Source organism: Garra rufa, chromosome 16 (assembly GCF_049309525.1).
Source record: "Garra rufa chromosome 16, GarRuf1.0, whole genome shotgun sequence".
Lineage (NCBI taxonomy): Eukaryota > Metazoa > Chordata > Actinopteri > Cypriniformes > Cyprinidae > Garra > Garra rufa.
The window spans coordinates 27,127,912-27,151,544 of record NC_133376.1 but is presented as its reverse complement, the minus strand read 5'-3'; the positions used below and the strand labels follow the sequence as shown (position 1 = coordinate 27,151,544).

Below are 23,633 nucleotides of genomic sequence, written 5' to 3'. Positions count from 1 at the left end.
GTGCTTGTTAACTGATTTTTAATTAATATTAACAATACTGTAATAAATCTATTGTTCATTGTTTGTTCATGTTAGTTAATAGCTAATAGAACATTATTGTAAAGTGTTACCATAATAATAATAATACATTGTAAAACTAAAAATGATATTTCAATGATATGATATTTTAGAAAGCAGGCCTTTAATACAAAATCAGATTTGAGAGTCCATTGAAATCCCCTTTTCGTACATAATATTGTTTTTGTCAGATAAATCTAAAAACCTACCCAGCTAGCGCAACTCAAAATGGTTCTTAACACGTCTGAGTGAATGCGACGTTAGCCTAGACAAGCAGTCGTCTGTCTACAGCGTAGCGCAAAGGCCTCTATTTCATTTCAATTTCAGAGAGAATAATCAATGTGCCTCCCTATCTTGTGTACAATTCAGAACGGGTGAATCGGCAGAAACGTGTCCCATTCTTTTCCTTTCTGCTCATATATTCCACAGCCGCACAAAATGAGTCATCAAAATCTCACCGCTCATCAGCTTCATTACTGCCTGAGCAATTACCTACTTTTCCCCTTTTAAAAAAATTGTTTTAGCCATGGCTGTTCTCATTACTGTTCGAATCACAGCATGCTAGGCTCGAGTTTCTGTCAATAATAGACCATTAATCAGTAGCGTGCTCTCCAAATTTTCCAGAGGTACCCTAACAGGGTCTGAGCGAAGTTTTTGATTGAGTTCAAACGCTTGATTGCTTGTACAGCTGCACAATACGGCATAATTACACGTGGAAGAGGCGGCAGAGATACTATCTGACAGTCATGGCTGTGTTGGCAGCTTTTAAGAGCAGACAGGACTGCGATGGTAGCGTGCTGGAAGGCGTGTGGCGGAAAGCCTGTCGGTGGCATTCTGTTGATCCTCATCCAAGGTGTTGTGTTAATTACTTTGGATGCTGTCCAGAAACCCTCAAAGAATTTAGAGAACTGTGACGTTCAATTTGGTACAATTCAACTTATTTTCATGGTTTACAGTGAACCCAACTTTTTTCTTCTTCTTCTTCTCCAATATTTTCATGCTACAGATAAAACTCTTCTTCGGGTTCAGGAGGTATGGGGCTTCTATTATTTTTATTCATGTTTGCCTGAAGGGAAGTGTCATTATTTGGCACTCAGATTGTTTCGTGGAGATGAATGTTAATGAGGCGGCCCTTTATTTTTTACTGCATAATCTACTGAACACCTTGTCCTTCAGTCAGGGAGGCACTGTTCATTTTCATTGTCATGAATGATGCAAGTACACAGTAAGTGCCATTCAGTGCCATCTCACTGTTTATTTACCATCAACTCCAAAATTTAGGCGAATGTATCATATGGTTGATAAATTGTATGTATGTGTATATTATATATATGAAGAGTTCATTTGCAAAAACAGTTTTTATTCATTTTCATAAATCATTTTTTTCTTTATAGTGTTACCATGTTTTTATTGTGTTTTATTGTTTTTTTAGTTATTTTTATTTAAACAAAACAACCCAACTGCAGTTAGATTGATATTAATTGAAATGCAGAATAAAAAAATATGATTTTTGAAAATTTGTAAAAATGGAGTTATCTTTTAGCAAATGAACTCTTCATGTGCATATTATGCATCTATCTATCCATGTATCTATCTATCTATCTATCTATCTATCTATCTATCTATCTATCTATCTATCTATCTATCTATCTATCTATCTATCTATCTATCTATCTATCTATCTATCCATCTATCCATCTATCCATCTATCTTTCTATATTGTATAACAGATCATTTGTATCACTCCGCTTGCAGTATCTCTTACAGGATGCAAATGCAAAGCTGAAATTTCAGCATCATTACTCTAGTCTTTAGTGTCACGTGATACTTTAGAAATCATTCTAATATGCTGATTTATTATTAATGTTAAAAACAGTTGTGCTGCTTAATATTTAGTTGGAACCTGCAATACTTTTTAAGGATTCTTTAATAAATAAAAAGTTAAAAAGAACAACAAATCGTTTGTAACAATATAAACTACCATTTAAAAGTTTCTGGTCAGTACATTTTTATTCTTTCTTTTTTGAAACAAATCTATATTTTTGTTCAGCAAGGATGTGTTAAATTGATAAAAAGTAATAGCAAAGACTTACATTGTTAGAAAATGCAGCTTTGTATCACAGGAATGAATTATATTTTAAAAATATATTAAAATAGAAAACCATTTTTTTAAACTGTAGTAATATTTCACAGTATTACGTTTTTTTAGTAAATGCAGCCTTGATGAGCATATAAGAATTCTTCAAAACACATTTTAAAAGAAACTTACTGATCAAAAACTTTTGAACTGCAGTTTATGTATATGGCTTGGAGTAAGTTCATTATTTATGTGTGCGTGCGTGCGTGCGTGCGTGCGTGCGTGCGTGCGTGCGTGTGTGTGTGTGTGTGTGTGTGTGTAACAAACTTATTTTAGAGCAGGATTGATTGGAATATCAATCCAGGAAAGGAGTGTGGAATCTGAAAACTTTAAAGCAGTAAATAAAATGTTCTTTTTTAAGTTAACTTAAAAATTCGCTCACCTCATGTTGTTTCAAACTTGTATAGCTTGCTTTCTTCAGAGAGAGAGAGAGAGAGAATGTCTCTGTTTTGTTTAGTTTTTTGCCCATATGATGCGTCAGTGCAAGTCATTGTTTGGACCTCACTTCAATTGTGTGTGTGTATGTGTGTTCCACAGAATGAAGGTTTGGGACAACATGAGGGTGAGTGAATAATGACAGAACATGTTTTTAGCAAACTATTCCTTTTAATATGTGGAGAACAGTGCATTCAACTTTCTATGGATCAATACATGTGGCAAACAGAGACCCTCTCATACACTGCAGAGCCATTCTTTGTCTGTGGTATTTCCAACACCAACAACTGCCATATCACTATTGGAAATACCTTTTCATTCCTCTGTCTCCCGACAGTAAGCCATTAGTTGTCCATAAACCACCAAAAAAAGCTATCTGCCTGGACGAGTGCTCTAAATCCATGAATGCGGTCCCTGTTGCCGGCCTGGCGAGAGTGCGGCCACCTTCCACTCCGAGCTGAGGTGGGATGCATGTAGTTTGGCTGTGGGGCTTGAGGGGTAAAGTCAATCCACACTAAAAGCTTAGTTGCTGCCTTTCAGCATAGAGCCAGGAGGCACATAGAAAAGCATTAAATAAACATTAATGGAAGTGGGTTAGGAGAGATTTATTAAGGAGGCTTTTTGGCCTTGCCTAAGGGAGCCATGCACCATTTTATTCACTCATACAAGCACACAGGTAAACAAACAAGGTAATTTATGGCAGTCTTCAGAGGTGGCAGTGTTTGGAATTCACTTTCTGGCCATTTTTTAGACTAAGACAATTGTTTTTCACACCGTCTCACGGAATTTTAAACATTTATCATGTACTGAATGGATGATGTGCGGAATCTCTTCTCTGGGCTTCCTTGTTGGAATTTCATTAAAGTAGTTTTGTAAAGTAATGAGGTTAAAGGGAGTTTTACACTATTTTTCTAGCACTGTCATGTCAGAACATCTAGCAGAGACTATTTATTTGTACGGAAAGCTAAAAAAAGGAACATATTTCTATAAGGGAGGAACGCTATCCTTTCTGTATAGTGAAATATGGGATGTTGCTGGGGAAACTTGTGTTTGTTCTTTGCTTTGAGGACAGCTGGAGAGAGAAACAGAGAGAGAACCAACAGAAGGCGGTTGCTTTGGAGAAGGCAGCGAATAATGTTTTATCCAGGAACTTCTCTCCACCCCAGCATGTGAAGCAGAGGTGACACGGGTGACAAAGAAGCGTGAAGAGTGTACTTTGAAAGTTCTTACGGAGGTAACGGAAAAGAGAGAGAGATTGAGGCAAAGAAAAATCGCGAGAAAGAGTTGAAGGAATTGCTTTTGGAGGAGAAGCCGGGACTGATATTGGACCGTGCATGTCAGCCGTTGTCAATGTGACAAATCTTTGATGTGGAAATAATAGCCGGTGAGGGCTCGGCCCAGTCCAGTGGAACTACGTATGACTGTGATGAGCTGTTGTCAAACACACCCACATATACTCGAACACTTTCTCTCAGGCACCGGCAGTATTTTTGGCGCTGTATCCAATCGAGACCAAACCTCAAAGCTCTATCGCTTTGATTTTACTATATCCACATTCCTCGTCTTAAGCAGAGCCTGCTCCAAGACAAGATATTAAAGTATGTGGGGTTGAAAACGCTCCACAACCTGTTGAGGATTTTTGCTTCATTTTTCAGCTTAAAAGAAACAGGAAGTCATTTTGCACTTGTCAAAAGAGCTAATAAAACTCAGCCCCAAGGACAAAGACGTGCACACATTCAGACACTATTGCAGGTATTCAGGCTCAAACACAGCTTCTATTGTGGCTTTTAGGGCTCCCGCAGTGAATGTCTGGGACTGAGAAAATACAGTATAGTTTGTGTAGCAATGTAACTACATTTTTCTCATATTCTACTCTTTACTTAATTTTAACACACCATTCAAGGCACATACTGCATATATAATTATGAAGGCTTTTTAACTGTTGGAAGGATTGAATGGAATGATGAAATGGGTTAATGAGATGATAGAATGATAATTACCCCAGCAATCAGTGTAATTTACATATATATATTTTTTTTTTTCTAAATGTGTTTTAATTTCATACATTTTAATACATTTATTTCACATTTTGAAATCTGTGTTCAGAAGTGTCACAGAAAATTAATGCATTTACTCTCTATTCAATTTAGGTTTACAATTTAATGGAGTAGTTCACTTCCAGAACATAAATTTACATATAATGTACTCCCTCTTGTCATCCAAGATGTTCATGTCTTTCTTTCTTCAGCCGTAAAGAATTGATGTTTTTAGAGGAAAACATTTCAGGATTTCTCTCTGCATAGTGGACTTCTATGGTGTCCCCAAGTTTGAACTTCCAAAAAGCAGTTTCAGTGCAGCTTCAAAGGGCTCTAAACGATCCCAGTCAAGAAAGAAGGGTCTTATCTAGTGAAACGATTGGTTATTTTCTAAAAAAAATTTACAATTTATACACTTTTTAACCTCAAATGCTCATCTTGTCTAGCTCTGCGTGAATGTTGTCTATTCCGGTTCATGACTACAGCATTGTTTTACATTTTTTGTAAAGGGTGTTTGACCTTCTTTGCATGTTCACTTTTTAAACACTGGGTCTGTATTTTCTATATCTGCAGCGATGTAGAACGTTTTTGAAGTTGGAGGAGAAAATAAGATGGGAGATTTCCATTTGAGGTTAAAATGTAAGACACTGTAAGACACTTCTTCCTCAGTTGGGATCTTTTAGAGTCCTTTAAAGCTGCATTGAAACTGCATTTTGGAAGTTCAAACTCAGAGCACCAGAAGTCTATTATATGGAGAGAAATCCTGAAATGTTTTCCTCAAAAACATAATTTCTTTACGACTGAAGAAAGAAAGACAGTAACATCTTGGATTATTATATGTACATTTTTGTTTTGGAAGTGAACTACTCATTTAAATACCTTAATGTTTTACATAAAAGTTTTAGTTACATTTATATGGATGTTGAACAAGAAATCAACCTTTGTTTACTGTACAAGACGAAACATTCATAATTTAACTCTTTTCAAGTTGAAATGTTGTTTTTTTTTTGTGCCACTAGGGTCACCAAATGAATTTGTAATGATAAATAATGATAATTTTCTTGCAGGTTTCCTGAACACTCTTCCCATCTGCTATTAGATGGACAAAGATAGTTCCCCTGGTCCATTGTTTCTGTCTCGGCATGATTGTCAAACATAAAAATATTTTGACAGCATCTCAGAGCCATAATATTTACACCTTATGGGAAACTCAAGCTATGACTGGCATGGTCAACTCTACATTTTAAACTAGGATAAGAGAAAGTATTGTACCATTCCTCTCAATCAGAAAACATAAAAAGAATAGATTTTGATGGTTCCATTCAACCTGTTGCAAAGAGATGTTTTTTGGGACAGCACTCTCATCCTATAATGGCTGTTAAACAATCTGGCTCACGTCTGAGCAGTTGATATGAATAGCTTGAATAAAATGCCAGGCGTGGATTTGATATAGCCTCTCTGTTCCTTCAAAAGGGCAAACCCGGGTCATCCGCACCACTTTGAATCCAGGAAACACAATCGCCTGGAAAAGGAGGCTGAATACATGCAGCTACGTACGGCGTGAGGCTTTATTAGCAATGGCAAAAAGAAAGCGAGGCTCTATTGACGCGTGCTACCTGTTTGTTTACGTATGTGTGTGTGGTTTACGAGTCCACGTGTGCCTCGTGAGCTGCAAGATAGCACATCCCCATCAGGAGCTGTCAATAGCCATTCAGTGAGAGAACCTGCCTTCATCTGCTCTTTAAATTACAGAGCGCATCTCTCACGAGGGTTCGGCGCACGATGACCCCGCTCTTGTTGGGAGAAACAATGAAACAATGACTGCAATCAGCTATTCCCTCCAGCATCTGTGTTAGTCCCCCAGACTATGAAACGTTCTTCTATCACTCCTGCACCGGCGCTAATAGCTCAGTTTGCCAATGACTCCAAACTTAGACAGAGAGGTTATTGAATGCCTGTGTTTGTCTCGCTTGACCTCTGCAGAGAAGCAGTGGTTTTTCTCAATTTTCCGTAGGTGACCTCTTTGTTGAACGAGCGTGGACAGGATTTGGAGGGCAGCTAGTTGCTTTGTTTGTCGATGTTTATCCATCACTGTGCAAGTCAATGTGTTTTAAGGTAGCTACATCAATGCAATGCTTGTCTTTCCTTAACCGTAACCTTCTCACGGCTTCTCCAAGCATTCGCGAGAGCAGTACGAGAAGCTCTCCACCATGCACAAGAATATGCAGAAGCTCTACGAGAGCCTAGGGAGCTACTTCGCCTTCGACCCCCACACCGTCAGCATCGAGGACTTCTTCGGAGACCTGGCTAACTTCCGCAACCTCTTCATGGTGAGTACGGCAGCACTGTCACCTGTTCAGCCTGAGCAGAGTGCTTCTTTGCACTTCTCAAGGTTGAAGAGAGTAGAATATTTTCTCTTCTTTCTCTAATGTGTATAAATCTGGCTTTCCAAAAGAGTCTTCGAGAGCAAGAGCAGATAATATTCTAATTAATATTTCCAATGCTTTCTCCACAGCTAGATGGCACAGGTCATGGTTACTGGATAGCAGTATGATTAAGTTTAGGATTGCTTTGGCACAAGTCTCTTTTGAACTTCATCACTTTCTCTTCTGTGTATATATACACCGTTTTTATCAGTACATAGTTTTAAGTTAGAGCTGCTGGCCTTGTTTTAAGTGCATGTGGTGATTTAGCTTATTTTATCACTTTTGATAAAGACATTTTCCTCACGGGGTTGAGGAGATGGAAGGACGGGCTTATTGGGCAGATTAAAGCATACATAAACTGTGCTGAGAATGGAATGTATAATGTATTACCAAACGTGTGGCTCCTATGCAGATAAAAGAGTCTCAGAAGCTTCTTATCCTTTCAGAGTTTCGTTAGCTTCTGTATTTGGCGGATATCAAGGCAACGCCTCCTCCCTGTCACAAAAAAAAAAAAAAGTCCCTGCTTTGGGTTCAGGCAGGTAGGACTAGGTTATTGCTGATAGGATGGGATTTATTCAGACTGAGTGTGAAACCAAGAGAGGCGTTTCAAGTACATCTCACTGTACAAAGAAGATATGAGATTCTAAGCTAATTGATTTTTTTAGGTACTTAGAGCCTGACATGTATTTGCTTATTATAATCTAAATGGGTCTAAAGGATTATACAAATTAAACTTTATGAAAACTTTTATGGAGGATATGAATAACCTTTACAGAAAATAAAGGCTTAAATTGTGGGTGTAAAATTATTATTTTTTTATTTTTTATTTGTTATTTAATTATTCATATTTTTGCATACAAATTCATTTATTTTAAAAAGAGTGTTTTAACGTACACGTTTTTAACTTGTATGTAAAATATTCATTTTAAAATACATATTTTGTCATACTTTAATATTGATATTTTATAATCATTACAATTATACAATTGAAGTGAAAAGTTTGCATACACCTTGCAGAATCTGCAAAATGTTAATTATTTTACCAGAATAAGAGGGATCATACAAAATGCATGTTATTTTTTATTTGTTACTGACCTGAATAAGATATTTTACATAAAAGACATTTACTTATAGTCCACAAGAGAAAAACTGATCCTTCAGGCCCCATAATTCTTTGTTTTTTTTTTCAGCAATTTTGTGTATTTGAGGTTCAAACACTCACTGATGCTTCAGATGGAAAAATTATGCATTAAGAGCCAGGGGTGTAAACTTTTGAACGGAATGAGGATGTGTGCCTAAATATCATATTTTTTCATTTACTACTGCCCCTCAGAAGCTACAGGAGATACGTACATGTTCCCCAGAAGACAAACTAAGTTACATTTACCCTGATCTTCAAATTCATGATTTTAATGCATCATTGTTCCTTCTGAAGCATCAGTGAGTGAACTTTTTGTAATAGTTGCATATAAGTCCTTCAGTTGTCCTCAGTGTGAAAAGATGGATCTCAAAATCATACAGTCATTGTTGGAAAGGGTTCAAATACACAAAAATGCTGAAAACCAAAGAATCTGTGGGACCTGAAGGACTTTTCTGGAGGACAGCGGGCAGTTTAACTGTTCAGGACTAACAAGGGACTCATGAACAACTATCACTAAACAAACAAACAAAAAAAACACAGCTCTGGATCATTCAGGTAACAACACAGTATTAAGAATCAAGTGTATGTAAACTTTTGAAATGGGTAATTTTTATAATTTCATCTATTATCTTTGCTTGTAGACTATGTAAATGTCTTTTATGTGAAATTCAGGTCAGTACTAACTAAATAACATGCATTCTGTAAGATGTATGTAAACTGTTGACCTCAACTATATGTATATTACATTTTCTGTAAAGTTCATTAATATTTTGCATACAAGTTTTGCTAAAATATTATTTTCTATGCAGCCTGCACAAAAAGCACAAGAAACATTTGCTTACTGAACATGATGAAACCTCCATGCTGAGCAATTCTACTAAATGGAGAACATTGCATGAAAAACTCCAGTTGCAGTCCAGTTCAAAGAACATTTACACTGTGTTTTAGCTTCATTGTGCTAAGGGCACCCTGGGATTGGGGTCATTTTGATTTGAAAATGGAACATTTATATGGGCTTGCGGAGAAGAACAAAATGCCTCCACACAAAGCTGTCTCTGGAGATTCTTTTACACATATATATTTAAGTGTTCTTTCATTTCTCCCGCTTCTGCCTATATTTCATCTCCCCTCCAGCAAAAAAAAAAAAAAGGATAACACGATGTCCAGAAGGTATGCTCAAAGTCTTCAAAACCCATTACAGTGAATGGCAAGGTCTCCTTGTCTGTGGCTTCTTTTTCACCCCTCTCTCACAAGCATATCTAAAAACCAACTTTCATTCACCCTGATCAAAGTCTAGCAACACATGACACGGCGCTCCCTCCAGGATGCAGCGTTGAACGGCTGTAAAAGGGGCATCTATGAAAATAAATTATTCTCTCAAGCAATAGCTCTTTATGAATAAGTTATCACTGATTTAGCCTTCAATGCTGGAAAGAGCAGAGCTAGTGGAGAACACAAACATAGCTGGATGTCCAGTGGCACCATGAACATTCCCTTTGTGGCATTTTACTCCTCCTGTTTTTTGTTTTTTTTTGTACAAAAAAATTCAGAAGGCCAACCAAGCTTATAATGCATTAGTAAAAGCTGAGGGCTCTTGTGGTGTATTTTAGGAATGATATTTTTATCATAACCAGGTATACAATGAGGAAAAAAATATTTGATCCCCTGCTGATGATCAGTCTATAATTTTATTGGTAGGTTTGTTTGTTTTATTAACAGTGAGAGACAGAATAACAACAAAAAAATCCAGAAAAGCGCATTTCAAAAAAGTTATAAATTGATTTGCATTTTAATGAGTGAAATAAGTATTTGATCCCCTATCGATCAGCAAGATTTCTGGCTCCCAGGTGTCTTATACAGGTCACAAACTGAGATTAAGAGCACTCTCTTAAAGGGATTGCTCCTAATCTCAGCTTGTTACCTGTATAAAAGACACCTGTCCACAGAAGCAATCAATCAATCAGATTCCAAACTTCCACCATGGCCAAGACCAAAGAGCTGTCCAAGGATGTCAGGGACAAGATTGTAGAACCTACACAAGGCTGGAATGGGATACAAGACCATCGCCAAGCAGCTTGGTGAGAAGGTGACAACAGTTGGTGCGAATATTCGCAAATGGAAGAAACACAAAATAACTGTCTATCTCCCTCGGTCTGGGGCTCCATGCAAGATCTCACCTCGTGAAGTTTCAGTGATCGTGAGAACGGTGAGGAATCAGCCCAGAACTACACAGCAGGATCTTGTCAATGATCTCAAGGCAGCTGGGACCATAGTCACCAAGATCACACTACGCCATGAAGGACTGAAATCCTGCAGTGCCCACAAGGTCGCCCTTCTTAAGAAAGCACATGTACAGGCCTGTCTGAAGTTTGCCAATGAACATCTGAATGATTCAGAGGAGAACTGGGTGAAAGTGTGTTTGTCAGATGAGACCAAAATCAAGCTCTTTGGCATCAACTCTACACGCCATGTTTGAAGGAGGAGGAATGCTGCCTATGACCCCAATATCACCATCCCCACCGTCAAACATGGAGGTGGAAACATTATGCTTTAGGGGTGTTTTTGTGCTAAGGGGACAGGACCACTGCACCACATCAAAAGGACGATGGGTGGGTGAGAACCTTTGGTGAGAACCTCCTTCCCTCAGCCAAGGCATTGAAAATGGGTCATGGATGGGTATTCCAGCATGACACTGACCTAAAACACACAGCCAAGGCAACAAAGGAGTGGCTCAAGAAGAAGCACATTAAGGTCCTGGAGTGGCCTAGCTAGTCTCTAGACCTTAATCCTATGGAAAATCTGTGGAGGGAGTTGAAGGTTCCAGTTGCCAAACATCAGCTACAAAACCTTAATGACATGGAGAGGATCTGCAAAGAGAAGTGGGATAAACCTGGTGGCCAACAACAAGAAACGTCTGACCTCTGTGATTGCCAACAAGGGTTTTGCCACCAAGTACTAAGTCATGTTTTGTGAAAGGTCAAATACTTATTTCACTTATTTCATAAAATTTTGACATTTTCCTGGATTTTTTTGTTGTTATTCTGTCTCTCACTGTTCAAATAAACCTACCATTAAAATTATAGACTGATAATTTCTTTGTCAGTGGGCAAATGTACAAAATCAGCAGGGGATCAAATAATTTTTTTCTTCACTGTAATATGATAGACTGACAAGAATTTTGTTGGTCACTTGGTTTTGCTAGGAAGCCCCTCCCACTATCAAATCCCATTGATTTAAAATCTTGCTGCTCATAATTAATTGTGACATCACGTCCAATTATGACATGATGTTAGCCACATATTTGCAAATGTACTTTGTGACTCTTTGGGAAAGAGAAAGGTTATAAAAGAAATTTATATTCATGATAGAGCCCGCCACATAATATGCCTTCCACCATAGCATATTTATGGCACCTCATAGTTTTATCAACATTTATCCTCAGAAATGACCCACATTGCTGTATGTTAAATTGCCTGAGTGACACATCCATTTGGTAGGACAAAAAAAAAAGCTCCGCCTGCCAGTTCTCATGAAGCACGCACACTCAGATAAGAGAAACCATTAGCTGTATTTCTTTTCAGGGTCAATAGAAATGAAATTTGATTTCAGCACGTGAATTTTGTTTTAGATCGCCCCATCAATTTATCCGGTGCGTTGCCAGATTTGAGCTGAAGAGAGAGAGAAACTCCCACTGCGTCTTCGTCTTGTATGTAATCCTGACTAGCGGCTGTGGATGAATATCAGTATATTAATGCCTTATCAAAGCGCAGCAGATGGTGATGAACTAACAGTCTCACTTGTTAATTGAGTGAGCCACTGATTACACCAATGAAGTCAGCAGAGGTTGAGCCACAGTGATGGTGCACGACAAGTGTGACTCAGCTAATCAATAGAGCGCACGTGTGTGCGTTAGTGAGCGAGCGAATACGTGCCGCTTGCACAAAACAGTTATCGAGGGCCATTGGCTTTATCTATTATGTCGGCCCTGGGAATAATGATAATGATTGTGATGTAGTGTGATGTCATCGCTGTTTCTTTTTCACTGCGAGCGATCACAATTAAACCCAATGGAGTGTCCTGTCAGATTAGTCTAATATTTGAGTCAACACACACACAACGTCGGCCACTTTTCACTCTTGGCAATTTTGTAGGCCTCTCACAGCCTGTTGAAAACTAATGGGGGATATGATCCAATAAATAAATAAATAACTTGAATATCATCAAACGTGCTTCAGTTAGTGTAGATTTTGTTTTGGCCAAATAGGCCCATCTGTGGTGTGGATTTTTGTACTCCATTCCTCTCGCTCTCTTTCTTCCCGGAAGCCAAGTGTGTATGCATAGCATGTAGGGCAATGTTTATATGATGGTTCCAACCCCCCAAAAAATTGAATATGAATTATAGAGACCCTGGCTGTGCGATGAGCCGCCCTTTTTTGTCAGACGAGGCTATCAGGTATTCTATTCTGAGGTTGGGCAAACAGGAGAGACTACAAAGCCACCTCCACAACGCAGGATTGCAAGCAAGAGCGCGCTTCCTTAGTGTCACTCCGCTGCACATGTACCCGGCGAATATATTTACAAAGACATCTAGTCCTCAGTGGCTGCCTGGAAGGACACCATCCTATCCTGTGCTTGCCAGCATGCATAAACACACCCGGGGTAGATGGAGTCCATATTGGCAAATTCAATTCCGCAGCAATCCCTCTCCTAGAGTAGTGCAAACACTACTGTGGACAGCAGCCTACCGAGCGTCGCCTTACCAATCTAGAGATTGCACGACAGCGCTTTTCCATAAAATGCGCCTTTCCCAGGAGGTTACGTAGTGTTGATTGGTGTTAGAAGCAAATTGCTTGTTTATTATCGTCTTTCGTATTAGCAGATCTAGTTGGTGATTCATCCGACTGCAAATTTGATCAAATCCTCCCACATTTTCTTCACTCAAGATGTTTTGTGTGTTCGGGTTTTAAAAAGATTATTCACCCAAAAATGAAATGAAAATGCGTTCGATTCTGTCATCATTTGCTCTTGTTGTTCCAAACTTGTATGACTTTATTTCTTCTGCAGAACACAAAAGAACTCTTTTTTGTCAAAACAAATAAAGGGTTACTCCACCCCAAAATGAAAATTTTGTCATTAATCACTTACTCTTAATTTTCTTTTTAGAAGAATTTATGCTCCTAACTTAAAAAAAAAAATTAGGAGCTCAGTGAAAATTTCAGGAGCACCTTTTAAACAATAATCAAAAAATCTGATCAAAAATTTGCCTTTTCATCACGAGGTGATATTTGACGCCTTAAAGTAATTTACAGGGGAATTTTGTTTTTACCTTTGTATTGTCGTTAAGTATGTCATCTTTTATATATTTTTTTACAAATTGTATTGTTTAAGCTTTTAGAAATTTCTAATTAAAACAACAGAATAAAAACAAGTAGAATAAGAGTAAGTTAAAAAAATCTAATTAAATCAGTATTAACAGAATTTAACAAAGGAAAGGTGTATTGTAGGTGTATTTTCATATGTTTAATGAGGCTCAGACGTGGCATGATTGCAATCAAATTCATTAATTCATGTTGAGATAAATGTTTTAAATATACAATTTTGAACAAAGAAATATTAAATGATTTAGAAAAGATACTTTAAAAATGAAACTAAATCTGCCAGTAGGTGGCAGCAAGTCACTGATTTAATTACTAATTCATATAATTCATTTGGTTCATTCGAACGGCTGATTCATTCAGGAATATTTATGAATAGTAAATTGATTCTTTGACTCACTAGATTCATTTAAAAATGCACGTTCATTCATAAACGAAACAACGCTGTTTTGTTGGAGATATGCAGCGACTCAGTTGTGACTTGTTTCAGACCATTTTTGATGACAAAATAGAGCAAAATCAGGCAATAGTGTTATAGTCAGACAATGTAAGTCACTTAAAATTAACTTTATTTGAATGTTGTAGTAAAACATTTACAAACTCCCTTAAATATCATTAAAAGCTGTCACTCATCTTAGTTTATCGTAATCTCACAAAGTTCCATTATAATCAACGAAGCTCTCTACAATGCACAATGAATCTCTTATTTACACTCGCTCTACACTTTTTTGTGAAATAATTTGTCAGATATGTCTGTGATACATTACTTCATGTTGCAAAAACAAGTAGAAACCTTTGAAGCTCCCCTTAATGCAAACACAAATCTTCTTAAATGTTTTTTCATAGTCGCATGCAGTAAGTTAGTTTTCAGTCACAATTAAGATATTTTTTATGCATTTTGACAGCTCTCTGGCCCTCCCATAGACTGCAATGTAATTTAAATGATCAACATCCAAAAACGTAGCAAGGAAATCTTTAAAATAAAACTTGTGACATCAGGGGTTCAACCGTAATTTTACAAAGCTTCGAGATCAAAGAAAAATCAAAGAAATCAAAAATAACAAATTTATTCAATAATTTGTCTCCTCCACACCACCCTAGCGCCATTTTGGAGAGTGCATCCACTGAATGCTGTTTTGTGTCAGCTGCGCTACACGGAATACATTTTCTACATTTATTTACATTTTGATTTAAATAGAAACAATGTGTTTCCATTCCGTACTGTGTGGCTGACACAGAACAGAATACGCTGTTTGCGTTCAGTGGATACTCTCCAAAATGGCGCTAGGGTTACGCAGAGGAGACAAATTGTTGAATAAAGTCGTTTCTTTGCGTAAAAAAAATTGTATTATCGTAGCTTCGGAAAATTACTGTTGAACCCCTCATGTCACACAGATTATTTTACTGATGTCCTTGCTACGTTTCTAGTGTTAATTACATTGCTGTCTATGAGAGGGTCAGATAGCTGTCAGAATACATCGAAAATATCTTAATTTGTGTTCTGAAGACAAACAAAGCTTTTACGGGTTAGAAATTACATGATTAATGACAGAATTTTCATCTTGGGTGGAGTTACCCTTTAAAGTTAGTGTTTTGTTTAGTTTTTTTACAAGTTTGAAAGACATGAGTGTGAATAAATTATGTTTTTAAAAACATCGTCTTTTTAAAGACAGACAGATTGAGCGCTATCTCTCTCATTTTTAAATAACCCATTCTGAGTACTCTAATTAACCAAAAGAGTTTTAAGGAAGACTTTTTCCCCTGTAATCAGCTTTCTTAATGACTTTGGATTATTTAGTGTGCAAACACAATTAGCCGGCCTAATTTGCCTTAACGTATTGATTGGTGGCCACCGCTGACAACCACAGGACTTTGTGTGGATTTCAATCCTTCCTGTTTACTTCTTTTTTTTTTGAAAGTAACCTTTACCTTCCGTTTGCACAGAGCGTATCTGCAGCCATGAGATATCAGCTTTCCCTGGCAGGGAGGACCGATGGGGATGCGATTTGAATTTGCAACAGTCAGAGGCACTGTGACCACGAGAAACAAATTTCTGTGAGACCGTGCAGCTCGGATGAACGCTCTTCAGGGCCGTTCGTGAGCGAGAACACGATCATGATCTAAATTGTGCATTTGATTCTCTTAAACAAACTTACATGCCGCGTACAGAAACAGCAAATCGCACACATGCTAATGCGATCCTGTCCTTTGTAGTCAATGGCGCCAGCGTTTGGCGGTATGAGAATGATATTCAAAAGCACTCCCTCTGGGTGTTGTTTATCTCATGTAAAGCTTCCTAATACCTAAAACACAATTAAGAAAATTGATAAAATCATAAATACTGCCCCAGGCAAAAGGGGTTGAAAACATGTTTGTTGCCATGGTAATTAGGGTTTTGCATGTTTGATGAGAGTGAGATAATCGTGTTTGCAGTCAGAATTGTTTGTTTGTTTATAAAAACTTTTGCCAGCAGGAATTATTTTTGTCGCTATGAATAAATGATTTTTCAATTAAGGATCTAACGCTTGACAATGAGTTTGATGCTATCTCCAATTACAAGACTGAGATTGAACTGTCAGTTTTGGAGACCCGTAATCCAGTGGCTTCATAATACTCTATTTGAAAATGCGAAATCACAATAACAGGAAGAATTGTTTATGCTAATGTTTGTTGTCACTCTGTGTCATGAATAGATGAATATAGAAATCCTTTTCGCACTCTTTGAAGGACAGCCATATGCATGCTGACTCAATTACTTTTTATTAGAACAAGTATTGTGTTTATTCATTGCTGACTTATATTTTTGCAGCAAAATGCAAATTTGGAACAGGTGCATCTCTCCCTCTCTTTCTTGCTCTTGTTCATCCTTGTCCTTGTCGTTTCAAGAAACAAAAGTGAGCGTGTGGGTTCCTGTTCTCGGATCCGCTACTGACCACCATGTTGAGATGCACTTTTCTCCTCCCACACTGTACCCATGATCCTTGTGTCTCAGCACCGAACACGACACGCACGTCGGAAACCCTAAGGGAGCCTGAAAGGGCCAGACTGTCCACACTCATTATATCGTACCAAGAAAGAACAAGACACACACACACATACGCATACACAAAACACTCATTCCTGCCTTTAAGGCAAGGCCTGTCAGGTTAGTGGTGCAGGCCTGGGGTGAAGAGACCTTTGCTGTGCTGGAAAGGTTATGTAGAAGTGGCTTATTCTCTCCTCTCTGCTGTTTTTCCGTGCCCTCTGAGCGTCTTCGTCCGGCTCTCTCGACGTTTTCATACCGCCTGACACCTCCGTGGCATTTACAGAAGAAGAGAGGAGGAGGACGATATCTCTGTGTCTCTGTATACAGGCCTCTCTCCCACTCGCTGGTTCCCCGCCAGCATTGCCGCCGCCACCACATCCTGGCATTCAGTTGCTGGAAATATCCAGGATGGACGCTGTGTTATCTGCTTTCACATTAATGCGTATGGAGATTGTAGCTCAGTGGGGACAACGGCAGTATCAGGAGCCATCTTGATGTTCAATTAGACAATCACTGTCTGCTTCCTTTTCTCAACACGCATTGTTTTGTTTTTTTTTCGCCGTAAGCATAAAAGCTGCAACTGTGTGCCTTTGGTTCAAGAGCAGATAAGCAGGCCCAGATGAAATCTTTGAACTTTCTTTACATTTTCTGTGCAGATTTTGGAATTTAGGAAGGGGCATATGTGGTATATGCAATAATGACTGTCATTTTTTCCAAATGAATTATTCAAAATTATGTCATATGTTTTATAAAAAATATATCTAAAAAAATTGCTGACCCAATATGTCTTCTTGCCTCAGATAGCAGGGTCAACCCTGTTGTGGGATTCGAAGACCTGTTTTATTTATTTATTTATGTATTTATTCATTCATCCTATACTGAAATAGGAAGTTTACATACACCTTGCAGAATCTACAAAATGTTAATTATTTGACCAAAATAGGAAGGATCATAGAAATGCATGTTATTTTTTATTAAGTACTGACCAGAATAAGATATTTCACATTAAAAGACGCTTACATACTGTATAGTTGAATAGTTAAAAACAATAGTTGAATTTATGTAAAATATCCTTGTTCAAAAGTTTTCATACACTTGATTCTTAATACTGTTTAGTTACCTGTTACCTGATATTTATTATTTTTTTGATGATAGTTGTTCATGAATCCCTTTTTTGTCCTGAACAGTTAAACTTCCTGTTCCTCTAGGTCCCACAAATTCTTTGGTTTTTCAGCATTTCTGTGTATTTGAACCCTTTCCAACAATGAATGTATGATTTTGAGATCCATCTGAGGGACTTATATTCAACTATTAAAAAAGGTTCAAATGCTCACTAATGCTTTAAAAGGAAAAACAATGCATTAAGAGCTAGGGGGTTAAAACTTTTTGAATTTGAAGATCATGGTAAATTTGAGTTATTTTGTCTTCTGATAAACATGTAAGTATGTTCTGTAGATTCTGAAGGGCGGTACTAAAAGAACAAAATATGATATTTAGGCAACATAAGAAAACTTTACATATCCACATTCCATTCAAACATTTACACCCCTGGCTCTTAATGCATCGTTTTTCCTTCTGAAGCATACAGTAAGTAAGCATTTGTACCTTCTGTAATATTTCCATATGAGTCCCTCAGTTGTCCTCAGTGTGAAAAGATGGATCTCAAAATCATACAGTCATTGTTGGAATGGTTTCAAATACACACAAATGCTGAAAAACCAAAGAATTTGTGGGATCTGAAGGACTTCTGCGAAGAACAGCGGGCCGTTTAACTGTTTAGGACAAACAAGGGACTCATGAACAACTATCACTGAACAAAAAATCATTCAGGTAACAACACAGTATTAAGAATCAAGTGTATGTAAACTTTTGAACAGGGTTTTTTTGGTAAATCCAACCATTATTTTCTATCGTGGACATGCATTATGTATGATCTTGTTTTGGTAAAGTTATTAACATTTAGCAAATTCTGCAAGGTGTATGTAAACCTCAAACCTCAATTGTAATCATGTACATACTGAACTCTAATCTGATCTAAATATGCAAAGCATTGTTCCCTTTATAAATGACAGAGGTTTAACGTCTGTGGAGTTCTGCAGGTTTAGATTCAGTGTGGGCCTGCACATAACAATTATCCTCATTGTGTATGGACTCAGCATTGTTACTAGTCTATCACTCCACATTATAAAGTGCTGTCTATAGGGTTTCTTCAGTGATAGAACTGTGCTTTTCTTTCTTCCACAGTCTTCTCATTTGCCCTCTAATTTCATTGCCTCTCTCTTTCTGACACTTCAGGATGCTGTGCGGGAGAATCACAAGAAGAGGGAGATGGAGGAGAAGATCAAGAGAGCCAAGCTGGCAAAGGAGAAAGCTGAGCGAGAGAAACTAGAGAGACAGCAGAAGAAGAAACAGCTGATTGACATGAACAAAGGTACGGCACCACTGCCCCGCCGGGGCCTGACTGCAGCCCGGATCACGATTTCACACGGCGCTAAGCACTGCAGGGGTGGTGATGGAGGGACAGGGCCACACTTCATCTGTGAAAAATCACACTCGTCGCCGCCTGTTCGCTCACACTAAATGTTCGGGCAGATTAGACGTCGCTGAGAATGTTTTAATGAAAAGTCTTTATTTAGTAACTGTCACAGTTTAAGAAAAACGGTGACAGGAATATGAAGACATCTGTCAAGTAAATGTTGATGACAACAATGGTAATTACAATGCCAAACACACCAGTGTGAAATTCAGCCAGAACCAAAGGGATTTCAACAGCGATAACCAATACAGCTGTTATGAGAGAGCATAAAATAAATCAATTATGTGTATGCAGAGCCTAAAACTAACATTTTGTCACACCTGCATATGGTGGGTGATTTTAGAAGTTTACACGGCATAAATATTTTTTACTAGCCATAAAAGTGTATGGTGTATTAAAAAAAAAAACAGGCAGAATAATTTGGCTGGAGCATGCAGGTGTATAGCAACTCGACAGCAGTATGAAGCTGCACTGACAGGCCCCTGCCAGAGAAGATGTAGGTCACATGTAAAGATAAGCATCTCAGGTTCACTGCTTTTGTAGAGCAGACAGATAATGGATTGGCAGATTGCCTTTGGCCTAGTAAATGGAGTTGAGAGTTAACTATTAAGTTTTTGCAAGCTTGCTCAGTTTATTTCTGAAATGAAAAGAGGCCATGTCGACAGTAGCTTAATTCATTTTACATTACAGCAAAACTGGTTGGATATGAAGAACAAATTGTCCTCTGTGCACCATATTTCAATAGCTGTGTGCATACTGTATAAACCTTGTAAATTGCATGTTTTGAAAAGAAATGTGTGATTCGGTTTAAAAAAAAAGAAAGAAGAAAAGTGTCAAGATATCTGACGCAGCTTGCAAATTCAGGGCAAATTCTTGCCATGAGAGATATGATGTACTCACTGCACTGCGCTATTCTGATCCTTACAATGAGACAGAAATTCCTGCCTCTGGCCAAAAGCTTTTTTCACAAGCTCCAACTTGAAATGTCACACTGAGCCCAGCGCTTTACTGCGGCCTTGCATTTGAGAAAATGACATGTAGAACTTCAACTCTGTGTGCTTCCGCAGGATGATTGAAGCATGCTAGTTTCCTAAGAAGTGACCGCACTGAATGCTGAGCTCGTAATAATGCAGATGGAAAGACAGTGGATAACAAACCCTCTAGTGCAGTAAGAATACCTTATCTTAAGTTAGCTCTTTCCCTGCGCCAGAGCCCATAAAAAGACTTTTATCATTGAACTGCTGTAGTCATCACTAGATTTAAAGAGAGGAAATGTCAGTGATTTCCGTTGTGCATTTGGCTCCGTAGACATTCAGTTGCATTATATAATGATTCAGCACAGATCAGACTTTCTTTAGCATTCAAATATGGATATGAAACTATGCTACTGTTCTACCCTTTGGGGTTGGTAAAATGATCTGTAATGTTTTTAAAACAATTGTTTTCTATAAATATGTACATTTCAGCAGCCATTATTCCAGTCTTCAGTGTCACATGATCCCTCAGTAATCATTGTAATATGCAGATTTGGGTTAGTTAGGGTTAATTCACCTAAAAATGAAAATTAGCCAATTATTTACTCACCTTCCAGGCATCCTAGGTGTGCATGACTTCCTTCTTTCAGACAAATCCAATCGGGAGTTATATTAAAAGTTGTTCTGGCTCTCCTATGCTTTATCATTGCAGTGGGTGGGTGTTTCTCTTCATCAGTCCAAAACAAGTCCAACAAAGTGCTTCCATCCGTAATAAAAAGTGTCTCACATGGCTCCAGTGGGTGATTAAAGGCCTCCTGTAATGAATCGATGTGTTCTTGTAAGAAAATATCTATATTTAAAACATAATAATTACTTTAGTCTAGCTTACGCTAACAGTCGTACACGGAAGCAGTTCCAGGCGGATGACGTACGACGTCGGCGTTGCCCATGTACCCGTGAGTCTCGTGAAAAACAACATTTGTGTACAGAAACAAAGTTTCCTTACGTTAGCAAAGGAACAGCATTTATTTAAAAAAATATTTTCTGTAACTGTGAACATCTTAACCATCACTTTTGTTCAAATCATTGCATCCTTGATTAATAAAAGTACTAATTTCTTATATAAAACCTAAAGTACTAATTTCTTGTATAAAACCTTATAAACCTTATAAAACCTTACTGACCCCAAACCTTTGCACAGCAGAATATGCTGATGTCTGTTAAGTATTATATATATATTTGTCGCGTTTGGCTATATTCTGTAAGCGTTCCATCTTGCCAGCATCTGTCTGTTATTGCCTTAAACTTGAATACAGATCTCACCTGCTGTTTTCGATCACCTACAGAAGGATATTAGAATAGTGCAGTTCTTTGAAATAATTTCTTTATATATCAAATTAAAATAAGTAAAGCTGTAATGATTGTTTGGGTATGAGCAATGAAAATAATACATATATGCTTTATTAGACAGAGGAAACATTAATTAACTCAATAACACTGTAATCAAACACCATTCAGCGGCTTGGTTGGGTGTCTTAACAGAAAAAGAAATTGTGTTGGAGTGAGCTTAGCTAAAGTGCATATGTATGTTTTAAAGATTAGGGCAGAACTATTGTGTTGCTCATTTTTTTCATACATATCTTTTTTTGGCACACAGTCCTCTTTCATTAGAACCCATGTCTAACCTTTTGATTAATTATAGTTTTTAAGGCCTTTTCAAAGGACTATTTCTATAAAGAGATTTTTGAAGTCATTTTGCAAATTGATATCTAATGCCCTTCACATGCACATGATTAACAATGAGATGCATTTTTAATGAGGGTTTAATTCATTTAGGGTTAAGAGGATGTGTTTGACGGGACTGCGGAGCTGGGCAAATGAATATCTGTACCATTTCCATTTTTAAAAGTATTTTTAAAGTCACGCAGACGGTGTCTGGAAATGTGTCCTTGCAAGGTTCCACGAGCAATTTTGAGTGTCATGTGATTGATGTGTATGGCAAGTGGGGGAAAATGTGTTTTTCTTGTAAAGTATTAGAAATCCTAATATGGGAAATTGCTCATGAAATCATTACCCGGCCCCCCATTTGTTTTAATTTCCTCTAAGTGGATTTCCATATTCTCTTAGACTGACCAGATGTTCAGCATTCACCAAATTGCTTAACCCGCTGAAAGTAAATGGGGAATGATGTAAAATAGGCCTAAATCCACCTAATCCTTCTATCTTTATTAGGAAAATATGTTTTGTCCTAGCAGGGCAGTCATTTTGCAGAAGGATATGAAAATGTGTTGTGTACATGGTTTTCTCTCATTGTCAAACTTCACTAGGGGATGATATGACTTCCTATGTGCCTGTCTATACTGTCTCTCAGCCTGCTGGCTGTTTCAGGGTCACACTTGTGGGTCGCTACAAGTGTTTGTGGCCACATGTGATGTATGAGCTGAATGAGGCATGGCGTAAGGGCTTCCACAAAACACAGGAATGTTCTTACCATATTTTTGGTTATGGTTTTGTCCCTTCCTACTCTTGGATAAACCTCTATATTGAATGTGAGTGCTGCTCTCCAACATTTACCCAGCTTGTCTTTTAATACAGATATAATGTTACAGATTTGGCTCAGTCGAGACATGTTTTGACTGAGGATGAAAAGAGACATGACCCTGTCCAATAATTCTATTCACCCGAGCCAGTTCAGTAACAAACGTGACACAGACGAAAGACAAAATCTGTCCACTCATTCTGTTAGATTGCTGGCGTCGTTTTGTGCTAGTTCTGTTTGTTTTTGTTGAGTTGTCATTTTTTCCCTATTGCTGGTGTTTGAAATCTCTAGGTCAGTTAGAAAATGGAGAATGTTTTTGTTGTTTGCGGTCACTTGCTGAGTCATCGTGAATAACATCTTTCATGTGGCATATAAAAACCAGACGGTACAATAAATGATGTTGTTAAATAAGACTGGCACACATCTGCTAGAGTCAGGAAGAAAGTAGCTTCACTTTCCAGTCTGACAGTACAAATGATCCCTTTAAAGGTTTAGAAAAAATAGTGTAGGATTAAAGGGCTAAAAGGAAGATTAGTGTATTCTTTTGAATATTTTTTTGTGTGATGATAGCTGTCATTATCTGTGTGGTTGAGCTCAGTTTTGTAAGGTCTGTCTGCCAGTGGGTTTCAGAATGAATACTGCTCTTTATGTCTGAATATTTTCTATAACCCATTACTATTCATTTAGCACCCTCAGTTGCAGACAGACAGTCGATAGGTTCAGTTTAATTCTGTCTGTGTGCAGAGCAATTTGTGTGCACTTATATTTTTTTAGGCATCTTTACATGGTCTTTAAATGTGAAGTGTAATTTCTCAACCAACAATCGCACCAAACAGAATTTTGTAAGAAGATGTTCTTAAACATATTTGAAACTCAGACGAAATAGCCCTGTTCCAATCTGTTGAGGACTGTTGAGTCATTTAAAGTCCTTTTCATTCACTCAAACAAGATT

At 37.8% G+C, this 23,633-nt stretch overlaps 1 protein-coding gene across 4 annotated transcripts in view; it reads left to right on the top strand.

Annotated features, from left to right (window-relative positions):
- Nucleotides 1-23,633, top strand: part of diaph2 (diaphanous-related formin 2) — a 541,097-nt gene that overhangs the window by 454,986 nt on the left and 62,478 nt on the right. For all 4 annotated transcript variants that reach the window (XM_073820077.1, XM_073820079.1, XM_073820078.1 and 1 more), the window contains 2 exons: nt 6,831-6,995; nt 18,928-19,063. In XM_073820077.1, coding sequence (XP_073676178.1) covers nt 6,831-6,995; nt 18,928-19,063 — 301 coding nt within the window. The remainder of the gene's footprint in view (nt 1-6,830; nt 6,996-18,927; nt 19,064-23,633) is intronic.